This window comes from Hypomesus nipponensis, chromosome 13 (assembly GCF_054491055.1).
Source record: "Hypomesus nipponensis isolate SF chromosome 13, ASM5449105v1, whole genome shotgun sequence".
Lineage (NCBI taxonomy): Eukaryota > Metazoa > Chordata > Actinopteri > Osmeriformes > Osmeridae > Hypomesus > Hypomesus nipponensis.
In genome coordinates, this window is record NC_140373.1 from 12,109,388 (window position 1) to 12,127,514 (window position 18,127).

The window sequence follows — 18,127 nt, forward strand, 5'->3', positions numbered from 1 at the left end:
ACCTAGCCTTTTAGAGTTACTGGGGTGTAATCTGTGTGCATGACTTAATGTGCATTAGTTCATTAGGCTTCTGCAGTAAACTGGTGCAGTGAAGTAACCTTATCCATCTCTCTGTGTTTTTTCTTCTCACCTCTCTTCCAGTTCCACGGTGGCACAGCCCTCAGAGATTCCCCCGTCCCCCTTGGTGTGGGAATAGCTACTGCCATCCTGCCCCCCCCCCCTCCTGCACACTGGAAGACTGGGAACAAAAAATGTCCCCACCAAACTTGCATAGCATTTCACTGGAGTCTAGGACTGGTTAAGTCCACTGTGTGTGTACTGTAATACTAACGAATGAAGTTTCAGAGAAGAATCAACCACTGCTCGCTGGGTTGGAAGGGGGTTGCAAGAAGGCATGTGTGTATGAGAGTTTGCTTGATTGCACTGATGTTTAGATGCAAAGTGCGAGAAGGACGCCGGGCTGGTGTAGGGCTCCATTCATGGATTTGTGTTGCAGGCTCCAGGGACCATGTGATCTGCCTCCCAACCCAGAATGCTGCACATGGTTCATGTACATTTCCATACATTCCTACTTTATCACTTATTTATGAAGGGAGAGAGAGGGTATCATGACCCTGTCCTAGCAAGAGACACCCTCTCCCACACACACACACATTAACCATAGTGTTTAATTGACAATCTTTTGAATGATTTGTGTTGGAATAGTTTAGACAGTTGGAATAGTTTAGACAGTGGTTTACTTTGTTCAATTATTATTCCTGCTGATTATTTTTGCTGTTCTGTGCTCTTTTGTTAGTTGGGTCGGGAGGGGTTATGGACGGAAGTCCATAGCAGGTCTGGTCTTGTAGTCTATGGGACAGTCATGCTCTGCAAATCGTCTGTCCCATGTTCCTGTGATATTTATCTATAGTCCCATATTGTCATCCACATTGTGACAAAGTCTACGCAAATATGGACAGATAGGAACACGTATATGCAGACTAGCCAAACTAGTTAGACATAGTTGTGAATGAAACAAGAGGTGAACAGTACACAGAAAGATTTTAGCAAATATAAGTATGTTTAACTAGCTCACACCTATGATAAGCTAAAATGTAATATAATAAACCCTCTTAATATACAAACTCTTTAATATACAAAATAATATACCCAAACAAATTGTCAACATGTTCATGATTTATCTTGCCATTTACCAACATTCACCATTACTCATTCATACTAGCAAACAATTATGAAGCTAAGGAGTCACAGAAAAAAAATCATTTTATTGGCTCTGTGGTGATAACCCATCACATACAGTAATACAATGAGTGGCACATACGTGTAAACATGAACGATATGGATGGGAGGTACTCATTTTGAAAGGCCTCATATTGCTTTCATTATTAACACCCCTGTAACGGGATTGTAAATGGATATTAATAGTGCATGATAAAATGTGTGCTTTTCTGATGTTGGTCCTGTGAAAGTTGTGTGCGTTTACAAGCAACAAAAGGTTGGAATTCTATCTATGCCTGCCTAAATCCAGACAACAGATTTCATTCTTACACAAACTACTGCTGAGGAAGGAATGACCCAGTGAGAAGGGTGAGAATGACAGTTACAGTTCAACAGAGGAAGACTTATTTTTTCACCAACTGCAACACAGGTGTACAATACCTGCAAGGTTACATGTCATAAAAAACAAGACAAATCAACTTGTTTTCGCACAATAAAGCAGAGGTATTACACAAGATGGTAGATGCATACAAGCTACCTGAGCTTTGTCAAGAATCCTCAGTCCACTGTAATGGGTCACAATGATGGCGTCAACAAAATACCATCCTACAACAGTGACAATAGACTGCAGAGCTTGAAGAACTCTCAACAACCACAAAGTACCATCCTTCAAACAGCACCACAACAAGGAAAAGAGCCCTTCTGTACACACAGATAAAACGTCTTAAATGTTCTAAACAGATACAGACCCAGGGGTGTAAGTTTGTTTCAAAGCAGTTTTCTTTTCTTTCTTTTTTTTGATGACGATGCAGCTGTTAAATATAATTTTCTTAATAAAAAGTGTGTGGGGGACAAGGGGAAGACAGATTTGCCATTTTCAAAACATGTCCCGTCCCACCCATGTAAAATAAAACCAGCACCCGAGCTCTGGTTCAGGAGAGCCAGCTTGGCAGTTCCCCTGCGTTTGAGTGACATGGAGGAATAACAACATGGCTGGGATGATCGGTTGACCCGTGTGCGGTCACAAGGATGGAGCATCCTGGTCGGCCTTCACTCATCCACAGGCTTTAGGACGAACACGGCGTCGTCTAGGACGTAGTAATCCTTGTACATGTCCCCCTCGCACAGGTAGGGCAGACGAGTCACCGCCTCCACCTCAAACCCTGCCACCCGGAACACCTCATTGGACAGGTTTGTCACTTGCTCCTCCCACGTCTTGCCCTTCACTTTCAGGTGCTCTCGGGGGCGCTGCCATTTGCCACCTGCCAGTTGCCACCAACAACAACAAAGACACACAAACAACATCAAGTCAGTAAGTAATGCATAGCTTAGTAACCCTGGCTATGTTCAAAACCTACATACTAATACTGTTACTTGTTTTAAAATAATCATGAAACTCTATAGTCCCATCCACCACCACCACATCCCCACCCTTCCCGAAATCATGCTACACGCAAACCCGTCTTTGAGATGTGCAGTCCGACAGAGGACAACAGTACCCGAGACAACACATTAAAAAAGCCTCACCATTGGCTCCTAAGAACAGCATCAACCACTCACTATATTCTCAAAAAACACTCAACAAACCCCTCAACAACGGTGAGTCACAGTGACACTGTGACTACCAACCAGTGAGATGAGAGGACGGGCGACTGACCTATCTCCACGTAGGGCTGGAAGGGCAGCACTGCGGCTAGGAGGAGTCTTCCTGTCCTGGGCACCAGCGCCTGCCTGATGGCCCTGAGGAGCTCCAGGGGCTCGTCACAGCGGTCCAGCAGGTTCAGACAGCTGATCAGGTCGTACTGGATGCCAGCCTGCTGCCACTCCTCTATACCCAGAAGCCTGGTGGAGGGGAGAGGGGAGGGAAAGGAGGGAGGGGGTGGAAGACAGACAGGGAGGACATTGTAAGGTATCATCACAATGCATTATTGCGTGTGTATTTCCTGTTCTCAAGGGGAGAGGCAAAGTGTGTGTGTAAGCGTCTACAAACGAGGGGGACTCACTTGTAATTCCTCCTCTGAAGATGCCACTTCATAGGTGGGGAGACCTCCGTGGCGTACACCTCTCTGAAGTGAGCCCCCATGACATCCGTGACTCCCCCATCCCCGGCCCCCAGGTCCAGCAGTCTCTCTGCCCGCCACTCGGGGGCGATGCGGAGCAGCTGGCGGAACTGATCCGCAGAGAACACAAACATGGAGCCACGACTCAGGAACCTGAGAGGAGGATGGGGTTGGAGGGAGGGAGATATGAGATGGGGTAGACTTTGGTAGAGAGAGATATAGAGACGGAGAGAGAGACGGGGAGAGAGAGAGAGAGAGAGAGAGAGAGAGAGAGAGAGAGAGAGAGAGAGAGAGAGAGAGAGAGAGAGAGAGAGAGAGAGAGAGAGGGAGAGAATGGAGTAGAAAATGAAACTTGAAAATTCCAAGTTGAAATTTCAGGTTCCTACCCGTTGATGGATGTGCGCGAGACGAGCGGGCTGAGGACTGTGGACACAAAGGAGTGGTAGAGCTGAGTAAACATCCAGCCTGACTTCTCAACGCTGCGTCTGAGGAAAGCTTGAGTGTCGGAGTCCAGGTGGCTCTGGACAAACAACGGTCGCACCGCCTCCCCGAGGAGGTCGGGAGTACACCGATACCACTTTAGCGTGCGGAGAGAGAGAGACAAGCTCGAATAGATTCGCCACCACAACACATTGAAGCGATGTACAGCTGATCAAGTGACTGACATCACATGTCCCTCAGAGAAATATTTGGTAACATATTGTTTCAACCCAAATTAAGTAACAACATACCTCCTGCGTTTCGAGCGTGGTTGCTTCGCTTTCGCTCACCATATTCATGAAAAATGAACGGGCGAGTGGACTGCGCACGTATTTACCCGTCCACATTCTTCTAATGGCGAGAAGAAATGCGATGTATCCTACCACCCACGCAAGAAAGAGTAATGTCCTCAGCTGTAGATAACACATATTGACAGTAACTCAACACATATGTGTGACTGAGATACCCGCCGATCAAGCAGAATGACCGACTAACACGAAATAACAACCAGACATGTGTAATATAAGATGCAGAAGGAAAACCATCCAGTTGAGAGTGCACACGTAACCCTACTGCACGACTTAAGCTACTGCCAACAACAAATACACAAACCTCAGGGTGTGGTTGGTTTTTGAAATCCACATGTTATCTATTAAGCGCCTTAATCCGTACAGTGTATAGATTTTGGTTGTTGTTAAATACCTAGGTTATATCAAGACAGCTTTTTCGTGACTATCGAAAAGTAAACATCAAATTAGTCTCCGTTGGGTACTTCCTGTGTTACCTTGAAATGTGTCCAGAATTACAGGTGTCGAATTGACCACCTCGAGCTCATATTTTTTTATAAGCCTTCTATTACAATTCGTATGTGACTGTATTAGATGCATGATATACAGAGACAAATTACAGACGAGAAAGGCAACATATACTGTCCTAAATTGGATTAGGTTTGGGTAGGAAGTGTCACTGGTAGTCAAATTAGATTTGTATAGAGTATACAAACTATACAGAGTATATATATATATTTCACAGATCAGTCTTCAAGTGTATACACAACTGAAATAAGAAACATAAACCAGAGCCTTTATTAGACATTCTCTGATAAAACCTCCATATTTACTTCCGTACGACAGCGTGCTACGTGTGACGTCTTTGTTGTGCGCGGAAGGATACGCTCCGAGACACACCCCTTTTGGGAAGAAAGACGGGAGACCGCGGTCCGAGTTCTTTTGTAGATTTTTACAACAAAAGAGAATACAATTGTCTGCCACAACTGTACAATATATGAACGACATAGCGTACTTTATGTTTAAAGGGATAAGACAAAAATGCATGCCTGGTAAGTTCATTGCTAATGCCACAGTTTGCTAACGTTAGCCAAATTAACTATGCTGCTAACGTAGTGGTCAGAATTTGTGCCCTAACCCTACGTTGGCAAGCCATTAGAACAGCGACCCTGGTCACGGTTTTCTATAGGTCTCCGATTTCGGTACAACACCGGGACCCACTTGGCACAACAGAAATTCCGCCACCATTCATTTTCCATGGGAGTCCTTCCAAACCTTTCCCACGGCATTGTGGGATACTCGGGGTCTGAAGACGGGCAAGTGAATAACAAAATAAAACCCGATCCCTGATGCCAATTTTAATCGAATTTCGGTTGTGTACAGTAGTACAAACTCACCACCACGTTGAGCTGCACTGAGCGATTAAGAATCTACCATTACTGTTCAAAATACATTAGTCTACCTTAAAAGTACAGTTTACGTAGGCCTACGTTATCTAACTTTTCAGTTGAGCACTGAGCGATCGGCAGGGAGTAGGCTAATTGGGCGACCAGGTCACTGGAGCCCTCCGGGGCCGCAGGACTACAAAGGCTATTACAATTTTGTAAGTGCATATAACGTTTGATGTATTTACTTTTCATAGCTTGTATGTGAAATCGTAAATGGCAATACATCTGTTTCTGATTTCAGGCTATAACAGTATCCTATAAGGAAGATTCAGAAAATAACCTACTGAATAGTATAGGCTGGTATACATTTACATTACATTTAGTTATTAGCAGACGCATACAGTTTGTGCATTGACTGTCGCCTTTTTGTCCTCACGCAGGAGTATAAACGGGTTGTTAACAGATATGCCTAAAGATAGCCATACGTGGTGCGAGAAGAGGCGCGAGGCGAGACGCGAGGCAACCCGCCGTGCACGAGCAGCAGAGACAGACGAAGCAAGAAACGCACGCCTAGCTAAGAATCGGATGAGCTTGAGCCGTGCGCGAGCCGAGGAGACCCCAGAGCAACGAGCGGAGCGTCGGGCAACACACGCCGTGCGCCGTCGGCAAGCAAGAGCCAAGGAAACACCAGAGATGCGAACAGAGCGTCGGGCAAGGGACGCCATGCGCATGCGGGAAGTTAGGGCAAAGGAAACACCAGAGATGCGAGCAGAGCGTCGAGCAAGGAATGCCTTGCGCTGTCGGGAAGCGAGGGCGAAGGGAACACCGGAGATGCGAGCGGACCGTCGGGCAAGAGACACCATGCAACATCAGGATATGAGGGCAGAGGACCTGTCGGAGATGCAAGTGGAGCCGACTAGAGCCGGCACTAGTTTAAACAATATAAACATTTATACTTAGGTGCAGACGTTTTGGTTTACTTACAATTCACATTTGAAATGCGTATTTATTTAGTAGTTTTTCTACAGTTTCACTATTGATTTATGAATGCATACAATTGCATCTTATTAAAGGCACAACTAAGATGATCCGTGACTGTTAAGCATTTTTTGGGAGGAGTTTTGCTTGTTAAATTTTGAAGTCACATAATGAGAACAGGACACACCAGTGTCAGTGTCACCCTCAGGCATGTAAACAGGTCAGGGGTAAAAAGGTGAGAACGATACGGCGAAAAAAAGTCAAGCATCGATCTAGTGCACTTTGAGAGCAAAATTAAAAGGCTAGATCAATGTAGAAAACCTCTTGCCACTCTGCCCCTGATTGGTTGTGAGGATTAGGCATTAGGAGCGGCGATTGGTTCCAGAGCCAGTTGTAAAGTTGCGTGTGCTGGCCAAGGCCACGACCTCAGCGGATCTGCACAAATCACGTTAATGACCCAGTTTGGTTTAAATAGTTGAGTCTCACACCTAAAGGTGAGCAGTTTGCATGCCTGCACCCTGTGTTTCTGAGGTCTGCCCGCTTCTATCAGGTGAAAATCTCACCTGGCGCTGGGCAAGACAGCTCCGAGATACTTCTGATATTCGACCCTTCTAAGACAAACCAAACTTAACGGGACCAAGTGATTGCACTGCTGTGAACTTTGTTGTTGGTGAACAAAAAGTATTACTAGTTTAATAATAACATCTCGAGTCTTAATAAAATATCCCCAATCCCAGAACTTGAAAGCAAGAAAGGTGCATTACAAATAAAATGCAATATTGTCTATAGGAAGAAGCCCCAATGCTCAAAATCCTCCCCTTTGGTATTTGACATTGAAATGTTATCATTCGTTGGTGTAGCCATTGTTTATTCACGGTTGAAAAAAGTATTGTATAAAAGTTAATTATCAAATGTATAATTGTCATATTAATAACACAATTAGGTTGTCAATCCCAACACAATGTGTGAGGGTATCTTAATCTCAGGGCTTTGCCAAGGAGGTAAGGACTATATGACTGGCCTCCTCTCCCCCTGCTGACCACAACAGGAGGATCACAGTTTCTCCCTGGCCATCTCTTCCTGTTTGATGGCTGTGGAATGTAAGCACCATGCCTGTGAGTGAATAGGGTTCCTCCTTTTGTTACCTCTACCAGCCACTAGAGCAAGGTATTTCCTTCACTTTCAACAGCAAGTTTTGGTAGGAGCAAGTTGCCCATACTGAAACTAATTCACAGCCAAAATGGTTTCAGAAATGAGAAGACATTTTCACACCTCCTGCTCATGTGTAGGCTCCCTGATGTGGAGCATTTTCTTGAAAGCTCTGACAAGTCTTTAAGGACAGTTTGAAACTGTACTGCATGCACAAAACAAAAAAAGGTGTCTTTTTTCCCCTCTCTTGAACTGAGAAGCCCCTCATTGCAATGTGCAAATTGGGGCGATACCTCAATGTGGGAGAGGCTCAACAGTTTTATTGACCACAACACCCAACACCTGACAGTGCACTCCGTTGCTGCCATTTACTCAAAACAAGACATTCCGCTCCAACCGAGTTACAAACATGCATAAAAACTAGCCTACTTTGCTCTGGCTCAGTTATGGAATACCGAACTGTATATAATGAGATTTTAAGTGTAGGCTGGTGGGTGTGTGGAATATGAATTTTAAGAAAGAATAAAAAGTACTGTTGCATAGTTCAAGACAATGACGGGCTACAGTCTATTGGCAGAACTTGTCCTTCTGGCTATTGTAACATATTTTCTCATTTTGGACATATTAGGTTTCCTAACCACACAGTAGCATATTCATAAGCTAGTTATTTGCTTTTTTGATTACTGCGTTCAACATGACTGTAACATGAGGCAACTCGTCACCTACAGTTGAAACCAGAAGTTTACATACACTGTACAAAAAGACACATTACACTTTTTTTCTCATTGTCTGAAGTTAAATTAGACTATAAACCTCTCCTGTTTCAGGTCCATTAGGATTACCAAAATTATTTTATTTGCTAAATGTCACAATAATGAGAAAGAGAATATTTTAGAGAATTTTTCATTACTTTCTTCAAGGTCAAAAGTGTATATACAGTTCCTTAGCCAGAGCAAGCCTAAAAATAGGAGAGTTTTCTATTGTGGAAGTCTTAAGAAAACCAAGAAAAGGGAGAAGTTGTCCTTTCTGAAATGAATCAACCAGTATTGTGAAATAGGCCCCATTTGTGTATCAGGGTTCTAGGCCAATTGCCAATAAAGTATTTGTGTGACGCACAAAGCATATAAAAATGTATTGTGCATGTTAAGAATTTGGGTTGTCTCTGGAGCTGAGACCGCCTAACGAATGTATTCCAAAGTACATATTCTTCCACTTCCTCACCCATTCTACAATGGAAACATGTTTTGTAAGTTGTAAGTGTAGTAGAGCATTCTAACCTTTGCTTGTATTAAATCTATCCCTAGCATCTGCAATCTCTCGACCAGTGTGTTAGCAGCAGCTGGTCTTGTTGAAGCCAGAAGGATAAAGCTATCCTATCCACATAATGGGACCGTGCTAGTTTAGCCTAGTACCAGCAGGCTAGCAACTCAAAAGTGATATTATCTGGTAATAAGTAGGCCTACATGATCCCTTGGATAGTATTATGGCTATCCCTGTTATCTCGACCAATGTCAGCCGTCAACTTAATCAAATCAGATTGATTTGTATAGCCCTTTTTACACGCAAGCATGTTACAGAGGGCTTCACATACGCCCATAGAACTGCCCCTCAACCAACCTAAACCCTCAAGGAAGACAAGGAAAAACTCCCAGAAAAACTCCCAACGGGAAAAAAAATGGAAGAAACCTTGGGAGGAGCAATTCAGAATGTAAATTCTTACATACTTGAGGAGTGAGTTTCACCACACACCAGCTACATCTATACTATGTTTGTCACCCCGAAAAGTGAAAAATACATTTTCAAGTTAACCAATGCCCCCTTGAGCCTGCGAGACAAGATTATGTCATTTAATTTAAGTGGTAGAGTTAGAAACACACTGTGAAACGTGACTTGCAGAAAGAGAGCTGGCAGTAGTCTGACATGGTAGCTTAAGCTACTAAATACGGCAGGAAATAATAAAGCCTCATATTAGTATTTTGTTTGGTCTCAGCATCAATATTTTTTGACCCTTTTGTGCTTTATAGATAGGAAAATGTCACCCAAACAGAAGAGAGATATCAGAAGTGTTTTCACCACCCAGAGAGTTAAGTAGCTATCAAGAAGGTTGTTGTTAGTTAGCTAGTAGGAAAACTACCCACAGTGCCTTACATCGCCAATGTTGTAGAAAAACATCACACTGCTGTAATTATGAAGATGGGTAATGATTGTGGATTATATGATTGAAAATGAACCTATTAATCACTTTTTTACCTTAATTTATTACTGAAAACCAGATGCAAAGCTGTTGACTGATTAGTATTGTCACTAATATGTAGAAGATATTAAGCCCTAAGTGCAAATCTGGATATTTAGGGGCTGAGGGCGAGAGAAGACTGTGTGTATATGCTTGTTCCATAGAAAACTACAGGGCCAGATGTCATTGACAGATTTACGACCCTACGCTCATCAACCCAGTGCAGCTGGTCTTCATCAAGATCAGAGCAGGCCGAATCCCAATACTCCCCCTTACCCCTTACCCCTTACCCCTTCCCCTTAGTTTTGCGCGTTCCTGTGAGAGCTATGGTGTCCCAATACTCTTTTTGAGCTAGGGGAAGGGCTAAAACGAAGCGTACACCCCTTAAAACCAAGTAAGATCGGGAGCTTACTTGAAACCTAGGGCTATGTGAAAACTGCGCGACCGGCAACAATGGCGGCCAGATCATCCAGAGAGTCCGATAAATGTAATATTTTCGTCTTAATTCATTGATAAAAAAATTATGACAGTATTGTTTTGTGTTATATACAGTCATGAACATTAAACTGTTGCAGAAGTACTGCTTTTGACAGCCACACAAAATATGGCACAAAGAGGGCACTGTGAGTCTGAGCAATCTGACAACAATGGGAATTTCTTAGAAGTTCTTGAAATGATTGCTAAACACAATCCCATGGTAGACCGAAAAATGAAAGCAAAAGGCAATGCAAAATACACAAGCAATACCATACAAAATGATATTCTGCAGTGCTTAGCCAGTATGGTGCAGGATTCCATTGTGAAAGAAGTGAAAGAGAGTGAGGTATTCTCCATCATCGCTGATGAAACCAAAGATCTGCAAAAAAAGGAGCAGCTGTCATTAGTACTTCGATATTATTACGAGTTCATGAAAGCTTCCTTGAATTCCAGCATGCACAAAATCTAGATGCTAAGGGGCTTAATGACATGATCATCAAGTGCTTAGAAAGCTATGCCTTGTTGGACAAGGTTATGACGGCACCTCAGTAATGAGTGGTAAACATTCAGGTGTGGCAGCCAGAATTAAGACAGAGGCTAAAACTGCGTTTTATGTCCACTGTAATGCGCACTGTCTAAACCTGGTCTTGGTTGACACTGTAAAGTCAGTTCCAGAGGCAGATTGTTTCTTTTCACTGCTTGAAAAGATCTATGTATACATGTCAGGGTCTTATGTGCACCAGAAATGGCTTACTGTCCAGAAAGAGATGTATGGTGGCACACCTAGAGAGTTACAAAAATTAAGTGACACAAGATGGGCATGTAGAGCAGTATCTTGCAGGAATTTGATGGATAGATTATTAGCTGTGTTGTGTGTTCTTCAAAATATAAGTGCAGAAAATCACAGAGACAGGTCCATTGATGCTAGAGGTCTGCTTGCACAGATGGACCTCAAATTCATAGGCCTCCTTACAACCTTCCGAAAAGTTTTCGGTGACACAAAGCTGCTTTCTGACCTGTTGCAGTCAGCCTCAGTTGATTTAGCTATGGCAGCAGACATGGTGGAGTCACTTCTTGATACTTTTCAAGAGTATAGGACTGAGACATTTAGTGATAAACTGTGGCATGACATAGCAGAGACAGCCAAACAGTGCAACATAGCTGTTGGGAATGTTGAGAAGAAAAGAGCACACAAAGACAGCACCAAACTTGGTGGGTCGTATGTGACATGTACTATAGGCCTGTGCAAGGGTAATGCAGACAAAGATACATTCAGGCAGGGACTACTCTACCCCATCCATGACACCTTAGTTTCTGAGATGGAAAGAAGCTTCTCAAAAATTAACTGTTCAGTAATGAGAGGTATACAGGTCTTAAATCCTGAAAGCAGTACATTCCTCCAGGATGACCAGGTCTTTGACTTTGGAAAAATATATGGGTGTGATAAGGAAAATCTTACTCATGAGCTTCACAAGGCTAGAAGAACTTTGCCAAGGAAAGCTGAGTGGAGCAGCACAGTTGGGAAACATCCTAGATTTAACAGTGCTTTTGGAACCATACCAAAAGGTGTTTGTTGAGCTCTTCAGGCTATGGAAAATAGCTCTAGCCCTCCCAGTCACCAGTGCTGCATGTGAGCGTAGTTTTTCAGCTCTAAAGCTAATTAAAACTCATTTGAGGACAACCATGCTAGACAACAGACTAAGCCATTTAGGTTTGCTAAGTATTGAGTCAAGAAGAGCGAGGGCACTCAACATGGATGATTTTATCAAAGTGTTTGCAAGCAAACACAAGAACAGGCGAATTGCACTGTGGCGAATTACGCCCTCCTGTTTACCTCAGCTTAATAGTCCATGAGCCAGGGGGTTGGTCGTGCCATTTTGGAGGAACCAAGTCTCATGGTTATTTTTGTTTTTAAGGTTTATGTCCCTAGTGTAGGGGTATAAATCACCTTTTCTGTGTTATCGTGTTGGGTTCAGGAGATATGATGCAAAATACATAATTTGGTTATGGTGGAAAGTAAAATGGCCGCCATGGCTGCCACGAGGCATTTTTTGCGATGGTTCCATATCTGAAAATGTTCATGGCCCCAAACTGTTCAAGTGTACCAAGTTTCATATGGTTGTGAAAAAGTGAATATCATTCTCACATATCACCTGTCAAGACAATATGACGGCATTACATGAGTGTTGTGTGTTTGTTTGACATAAAATACAAACGTATGTATCATAGAAACCTCACAAAGTTACCTGGATGCTAGTCACAAATAAATTTGTCCCCTTCACTACTGTGTTGCGGGTAGAATATTACTACATGTAAAGGCTAAGTGTGGGTGCCCCAAACTGTGTGCCGTAAAATCAGTGTGCCTGGTTCTATGCTGTACCATATTTGATGAATTGTAATAATAAAGTGTTATTGTTGTAGCGTTTTCGCTCTCCTATGTTCAGCTGTGTATTAGCTTGCTGTTTGCTGTTTCATGTTTAATTGTAACTTGTCTAACTACATGCTCTTATTGTCCTTCCCTTTGGGACTTATTTGGTTTCACAATGTATGCTTCATGTTTGGCTACCCGCAATGTTTGGGGCTCGTTGTTATGATCAGTGACCTATGCACTTTTGTAAAACTCTCCCTTGCAAGTCGCTTTGGATAAAAGTGTCTGCTAAATGCATAAATCTAATGTAAATGTATTAGTAATAGCCTGTGCAGGGACTCTCTACACTCCATAGCGGAAGCAAGGTTTATTACACTGGTGGCAGCGGTGGGATCTTGTATCTCCCAATATTTAAAACCTTTGTAAAGCATAGTCTGTACAATAGAGAGAGGGGGAAATGCTTTGTTGATACAGATGCGAGGGATGCAGGTATTGGGGCAGTACTGGCCCAGGAAGAAGAGGGGCAGGATATTGCTTATGCCAGTAGGGCTCTGACCAAACAAGAAAGGAAGTACGCTACTACCAAGAAGGAGTTGCTGAGCATGGTTACCTTCGATAAACATTTTAAACACTACTTGTTGGGCAAGGAGTTCGTGCTGAGGACAGACCACAACTCTTTGCGGTGGTTGCATAATGTCCAGGGTATAGAGGGGCAGCTACCTCGGTGGTTAGAACAGTTAGCCAGCTTTCAGTACAAGATGCATTCCTGCATGTTGTCTCTATGACAGATGGAAATGGGGGTGGTTCTCCAATGGCCCAGACCGTACGTGCAGTACAACACACAAGTGTCGTGGTGCCTCCAGATCCCGATAAGGGAGACAAGTTGAGGCAGGCTCAAGGAGACTGTAGGTACAACAAGTCATTGCTCTTAAAGGGGGCAAGCGGGAGTGTCCTTGGGCCCCTAGTGAGTTACATAAGTTTGCACCAGTGTGGGCGCAGTTGCAGGTCCAGGGAGCTAGGTTGGCGAAACTACCACCTGTTCACTCTGATGCTGCTAAACAGATCCAGGTTGTCCTCCCCAAATGTTTGGTGACAAAAGTCTTAGCACAGCTGCACAATTCCGTGACTGCTGGCTATTTGGGGGTGCAGAAGTTAAGGTTAAGGACCGCTTCTAATGGCCGGGGTGGTTTGGGGATGTCAAGCATTGGTTCCGGGAGTGTGTAGACTGTGGTTCCCAGAAGACTACGGTATAGCCGTTGTGTGCCCCTATACAGGCTACAGTAGCCTCCAGACTGTACGAGCGGGTGGCGTTAAACATCTTGGGGCCTTTGCCAGAAACCTCAATTAGAAGTAAATATATTCTAGTGATTGTGAATTCTTTTTCAAAGTGGACACAGTGTTTTTTCCGCTCCCTAATTAGGAAGCCCAGACTATAGCTAAAGTTATGGTACAGCAATGGGTCTGCCGAATGGGGGCCCCCCCATTCAAATTTGTTCAAGGAAGTGTACCGCCTACTTAATATCCACAAAACCCGCTCGTCCCCTTATCACCCCCAAGTGGATGGGATGATAGAAAGCTTGAATAGAACATTGTTGTCCATGTTGTCCATGTTGTCCATGTTTGTAGAGGAGGACCAGGCCAATTGGGACACAATGGCAGTACTACTCGGATGGGGAGTTGGTATGGGTCCGCTCAAAGGCCAGAAAAAGGGGTGTCTGTCCTAAATTACAAAGGAGATTCAAGGGCCACTATAGGGTCCTGGAAAGAGTTACAGAGATTTTGTATAGAGTAGTGTTAGTTGAAGGGGGGAAGAGGTGATTGTACATTACAACAGACTTACGTCCTTTCTTTCTCCTGTGCCAGAGACAGACCACAGGGAGGGACCCCGGAAAGGACAGACCATTCCCCAACCTCAAGCGGCATGTGGCAGCGCCGGGCTGGGTCCGATGGCGGGCCCCGTGTTCGGCTGGGAGGTCAGAAGAGGGAGAGAGGTGTCGGCCAGCACAGCTAGGACCAGAGATGGCTCCGTGCCCAAGCCAGGCGGCAGCGGAAGGAGAGAGGCAGTCTGGAGAACCAGCACAAAGAAACCAGAAATCGGCCGTCCCGGCGGGGGAGAGCTTGGGGGTCTCCGGCCAGGGCAACCGGGAAGGCGAGAGGCCGACAGACAGGGCAGGGGTTGTGCCAAGGACGGCAGAGGAGGCCATCTGGGTGGTCCAAGGACTGAAATGTGCTGACTGTGGGACAAGTCACATATAAGGAAGGGGAGAGTGTAGTGAATGATGGGGGAAGATAGGGAGAGCAGAGCCAGGGGCTGCGCTGGCAATTCATAAAGTGGCTGCACCTGTGTACGGTGAGTGTCGGGAGGAGTATAAAAGAGGAAAGGGAGCGGGGACTTGAGGTTGGTCTGGGAGCCGGTGTGTTTCTCTACAACTCTCTACACTCCATAGCGGAAGCAAGGTTCATTACACTACCAACAGTCCATCACGCAAAGTCTGTCCAGTGTTTCTCAATGTTGTAATGGCTGTCTGCACGTATGACATATTCAGTCGCACTCATGCTGCTCGGCTTTTGAAGTGAAGTCAGTTTGGTATACGGACTAATTATACTAATTATACGTGACTTTTCTTTTGGTGGTAAATCACTGAATAACTGCCTCTGGTAGCCTCTGCCAGGAACCTTGGGGTCACCACGGATGACGGGCTCTCCCTCACGGCCCACATTGCTGCAGTCTCCCGGTCGTGTAGATTCAACCTCTGCAACATCCGGAAGATCAGGAGATACTTGTCTGAGCACTCCACCCAGCTGCTAGTCCAAGCACTTGTCCTCTCCAAGTTGGACTACTGCAACTCGCTGCTCGCTGGTCTCCCAGCATGTGCAACCCGCCCTCTTCAGAGGATTCAGAACGCAGCGGCCCGCCTGGTCTACAATCTACCCAGACGCTCCCATGTTACCCTGCTCCTCATCTCTCTCCACTGGCGACTGTGGAAGAAATTGCGATTTCCTGTGTGCTTACATTATTCACTAATCAATAGAACTAGTCATTGGATACTAGTTAGTATGTTCTCATGTAAGCTTGCTATTAATAAGAGTAGATTGTGTCTATGTGTCAGGGTTAATAGATGTTCGGGGTCAGGAGAAAGTGCTGGCTAAATGTTCCTTGTTATGGCTACAAGGAGAGCTCCAACTATGAACTCTCTAGGCTGAGTGGTCATGTGTTGGGAGCTGTGAATCTTTTCCTCTGAGACTGTTGTAACGTCATTACTGCCTGACTGTCACTATCTATGTTTACATTCTTGTGCCCTATAAAAGATGGTCCTCCAGCCTTCAGGGCTGAGAGAGACATGATTGAGACCTAAGCCTGGTGTTGTGTTGTCATTTATGGTCAGAGGTCCGATTTTTCATCACTACCCATCAACGCCCGTATCAGATTCAAGACCCTGGTACTGACCTTCCGAGCAGTGAATGGGACCGCACCCGTCTACATCAAGTCTCTCCTGCAACCTTACACCCCCACCCGTCACCTACGGTCTTCTTCAGACAACCGCCTGGTGGTCCCTCCGCTCAAGACTGCCCGGTCCCAACACAAGCTCTTCTCCTGCCTGGCCCCCCTGTGGTGGAACCAGCTCCCCACCTCCATCAGGGACACTGACTGTCTCCCCACCTTCAAGAAAAGGCTCAAGACGCACTTGTTCCGGGAGTACAACGGCACTTAAGAATGCTTGGCTGGACTTGTTAGTTAGTTCCTCCAGGATCAAAATGACTCTTATTAAGTGACTCATTGCTCTTTTAGGTTAGATATAACGAAGCTAAGTCTTGTACTCGCTGTGAAATATTTTACTGTTGATTGTTCTTCTACAGGTACAGTCCTGCACTTTTGTGGTTCATGTTGTTTTAATTTGTAACTTGTATAACTGCATGCTCTTATGGGTCTTCCCTTTTTGGCACTTGTTTAGCTTTTTCACAATGTATGCTTCATGTTTTGGCTACTTGCAATGTTTGGGACAGTCTCGTTGTTATGATCAGTGACCTATGCTCTTTTGTAAAGCTCTCTCTTGGAAGTCGCTTTGGATAAAAGCGTCTGCTAAATGAATACATGTAAATGTAAATGTATAAGACCCTAAAAGTAAATGTTATAAACGTAAAGTAGCAAAGACGTTACGTTGTTTATAATACCACAAGATATATGATACCATTTTTGACACAAGCAAATCGAAACATTTGTCACATAACCTTTATTTATCAAGTTGTCACTGACGATTGTGAGACTGACGTCTCGAGGACTTGACGTCACTTGATTCCTTCCATCGCTCTATAGTCGCCATACCATAAACTGACCAGCAGATGTCCCTATGGAGAAGATGTTTGGAACGCTTCGAAATAGCGATAGGCCTACTTTTCGAGGTATGTTATTATAGCTTGCTTCGGAAAGCTTCGTTTCCCCCATCACTATGAGTAATACAAAAGGTAATACAAACGTTTAAAAGGTACAAATAAGACAAGGATCGCAACTTCACTAGTCCACATTAATCGCTCCTCTTTTCACTGCAGCTTCGTCACAGCACAAATGCCCACCCCCCCTGCTGTGCCAACATGACCTTTTTTAAAGGGGTGGGTCCTTATTTAATTGGCATTGATTGTCTATCAGAAGCAGCTGCTGCCTGGCCACATACTGGAGGAGCTGGGCTCGACAGCATGCATTACACTGACAGCACAGCAGTGCTGTGAATGAACAGGGGTAATTGCGCTGCTTGTCAGTCACATATACCCGGCTTTTACTCACACATAATGCAGCTAGTTCTGACAGGGCAATCGGGCAGCGCGCGTCAGTCAGTTATCGGGGACGTAAGGCGTCTTACTCCACCTTCCTTACTCCACCCACTTCCACACCCATGTAGCAGCGCATATCCATAGGGCCACGTCCGATAAGGCGTCTTTAAAAGAAGCGCGGATATTTACACACTCACCCCGGTCGTTGTATGATCAGTGCTGCTGCCACCCTCCACCGTCCCCTTCTCCCCCATGCTGTCTGTGTATCTATCCAACAGGGGGATTATATCTCTATTGCTCCCTGCCTCATGTGTCATGTATGTATGTGTTGCGAGGAGGCAGGGAGTGCTTCCCTAAGATCATCCACTCCGCCAAAGTAAATATAGGCTACATGTCCATGTCATGTAACAATAAATGCTCAAATCTAATACGCGATTGTCTTGACTGAACTGGCTTCTAACCCTAACTCGGCACATCTGCCTTGCCTGTGCAACAGGTTAGAAAAGCAGTTTGAATAATTGCACAACATATTCTGCTACGTGTATTTCAGTTTCTATATTTTTTTAAATATATGCTAGGAATGAGGTAGGCGGTTGAATTTCAGTGGGAAAAACAATCAAATTAATATTGCCTTTAAAAATAGTTATGTTCTATCCTTTTACAATTGATTATTAATATGTGTATAATATATTTGAACTATTTTTGTGAAATATCCCTGTGAC

The 18,127-nt window shown here is 44.4% G+C and overlaps 2 protein-coding genes and 1 long non-coding RNA gene across 5 annotated transcripts; 2 read left to right on the forward strand and 1 right to left on the reverse strand.

Moving 5' to 3' along the window:
- Positions 1-1,245: 1,245 nt before the first annotated feature.
- mettl9 (methyltransferase 9, His-X-His N1-histidine) lies at positions 1,246-4,823 on the reverse strand. 3 transcript variants are annotated; one of them, XM_084671096.1, is made up of 6 exons: positions 4,371-4,823; positions 4,010-4,137; positions 3,665-3,855; positions 3,222-3,431; positions 2,876-3,060; positions 1,246-2,480 (listed from the first exon to the last, which is right to left on the reverse strand). In XM_084671096.1, exons 2-6 carry the CDS (start codon positions 4,103-4,105, stop codon positions 2,269-2,271), a joined length of 894 nt encoding a protein of 297 aa, XP_084527222.1. In that variant the 5' UTR covers positions 4,106-4,137; positions 4,371-4,823; the 3' UTR covers positions 1,246-2,268. The 3 variants fall into 3 exon arrangements, with proteins under 3 accessions (XP_084527222.1, XP_084527221.1, XP_084527220.1); XM_084671095.1 differs by having other exon boundaries at positions 4,010-4,171; positions 4,371-4,822; XM_084671094.1 differs by lacking the exon at positions 4,371-4,823 and having other exon boundaries at positions 4,010-4,341.
- Positions 4,824-4,911: 88 nt separating this feature from the next.
- Positions 4,912-6,521, forward strand: LOC146260060 (uncharacterized). The gene is made up of 3 exons (XR_014729610.1): positions 4,912-5,097; positions 5,553-5,648; positions 5,874-6,521. It is a non-coding gene; the product is annotated as an uncharacterized LOC146260060 (long non-coding RNA).
- Positions 6,522-10,361: 3,840 nt separating this feature from the next.
- LOC146260061 (zinc finger MYM-type protein 1-like) lies at positions 10,362-12,255 on the forward strand (the record flags this gene model as incomplete). The annotated part of the gene is given in 4 exon segments (XM_084670516.1): positions 10,362-10,692; positions 10,695-10,784; positions 10,787-10,929; positions 12,247-12,255. Coding segments are annotated over 4 exon segments (573 nt in total), but the record flags the coding sequence as incomplete, so codon positions are not given.
- Positions 12,256-18,127: the final 5,872 nt, after the last annotated feature.

Coding starts and splice junctions, on each gene's coding strand:
- mettl9 (XM_084671094.1), bottom strand. CDS start 4,186: ATGTGTTATCTACAGCTGAGGACATTACTCTTTCTTGCGTGGGTGGTA. Junction 3,856..4,009: donor CCACGCTCGAAACGCAGGAG/GTATGTTGTTAC, acceptor CGCACGCTAAAG/TGGTATCGGTGTACTCCCGA. Junction 3,432..3,664: donor TCGCGCACATCCATCAACGG/GTAGGAACCTGA, acceptor TCCTCCTCTCAG/GTTCCTGAGTCGTGGCTCCA.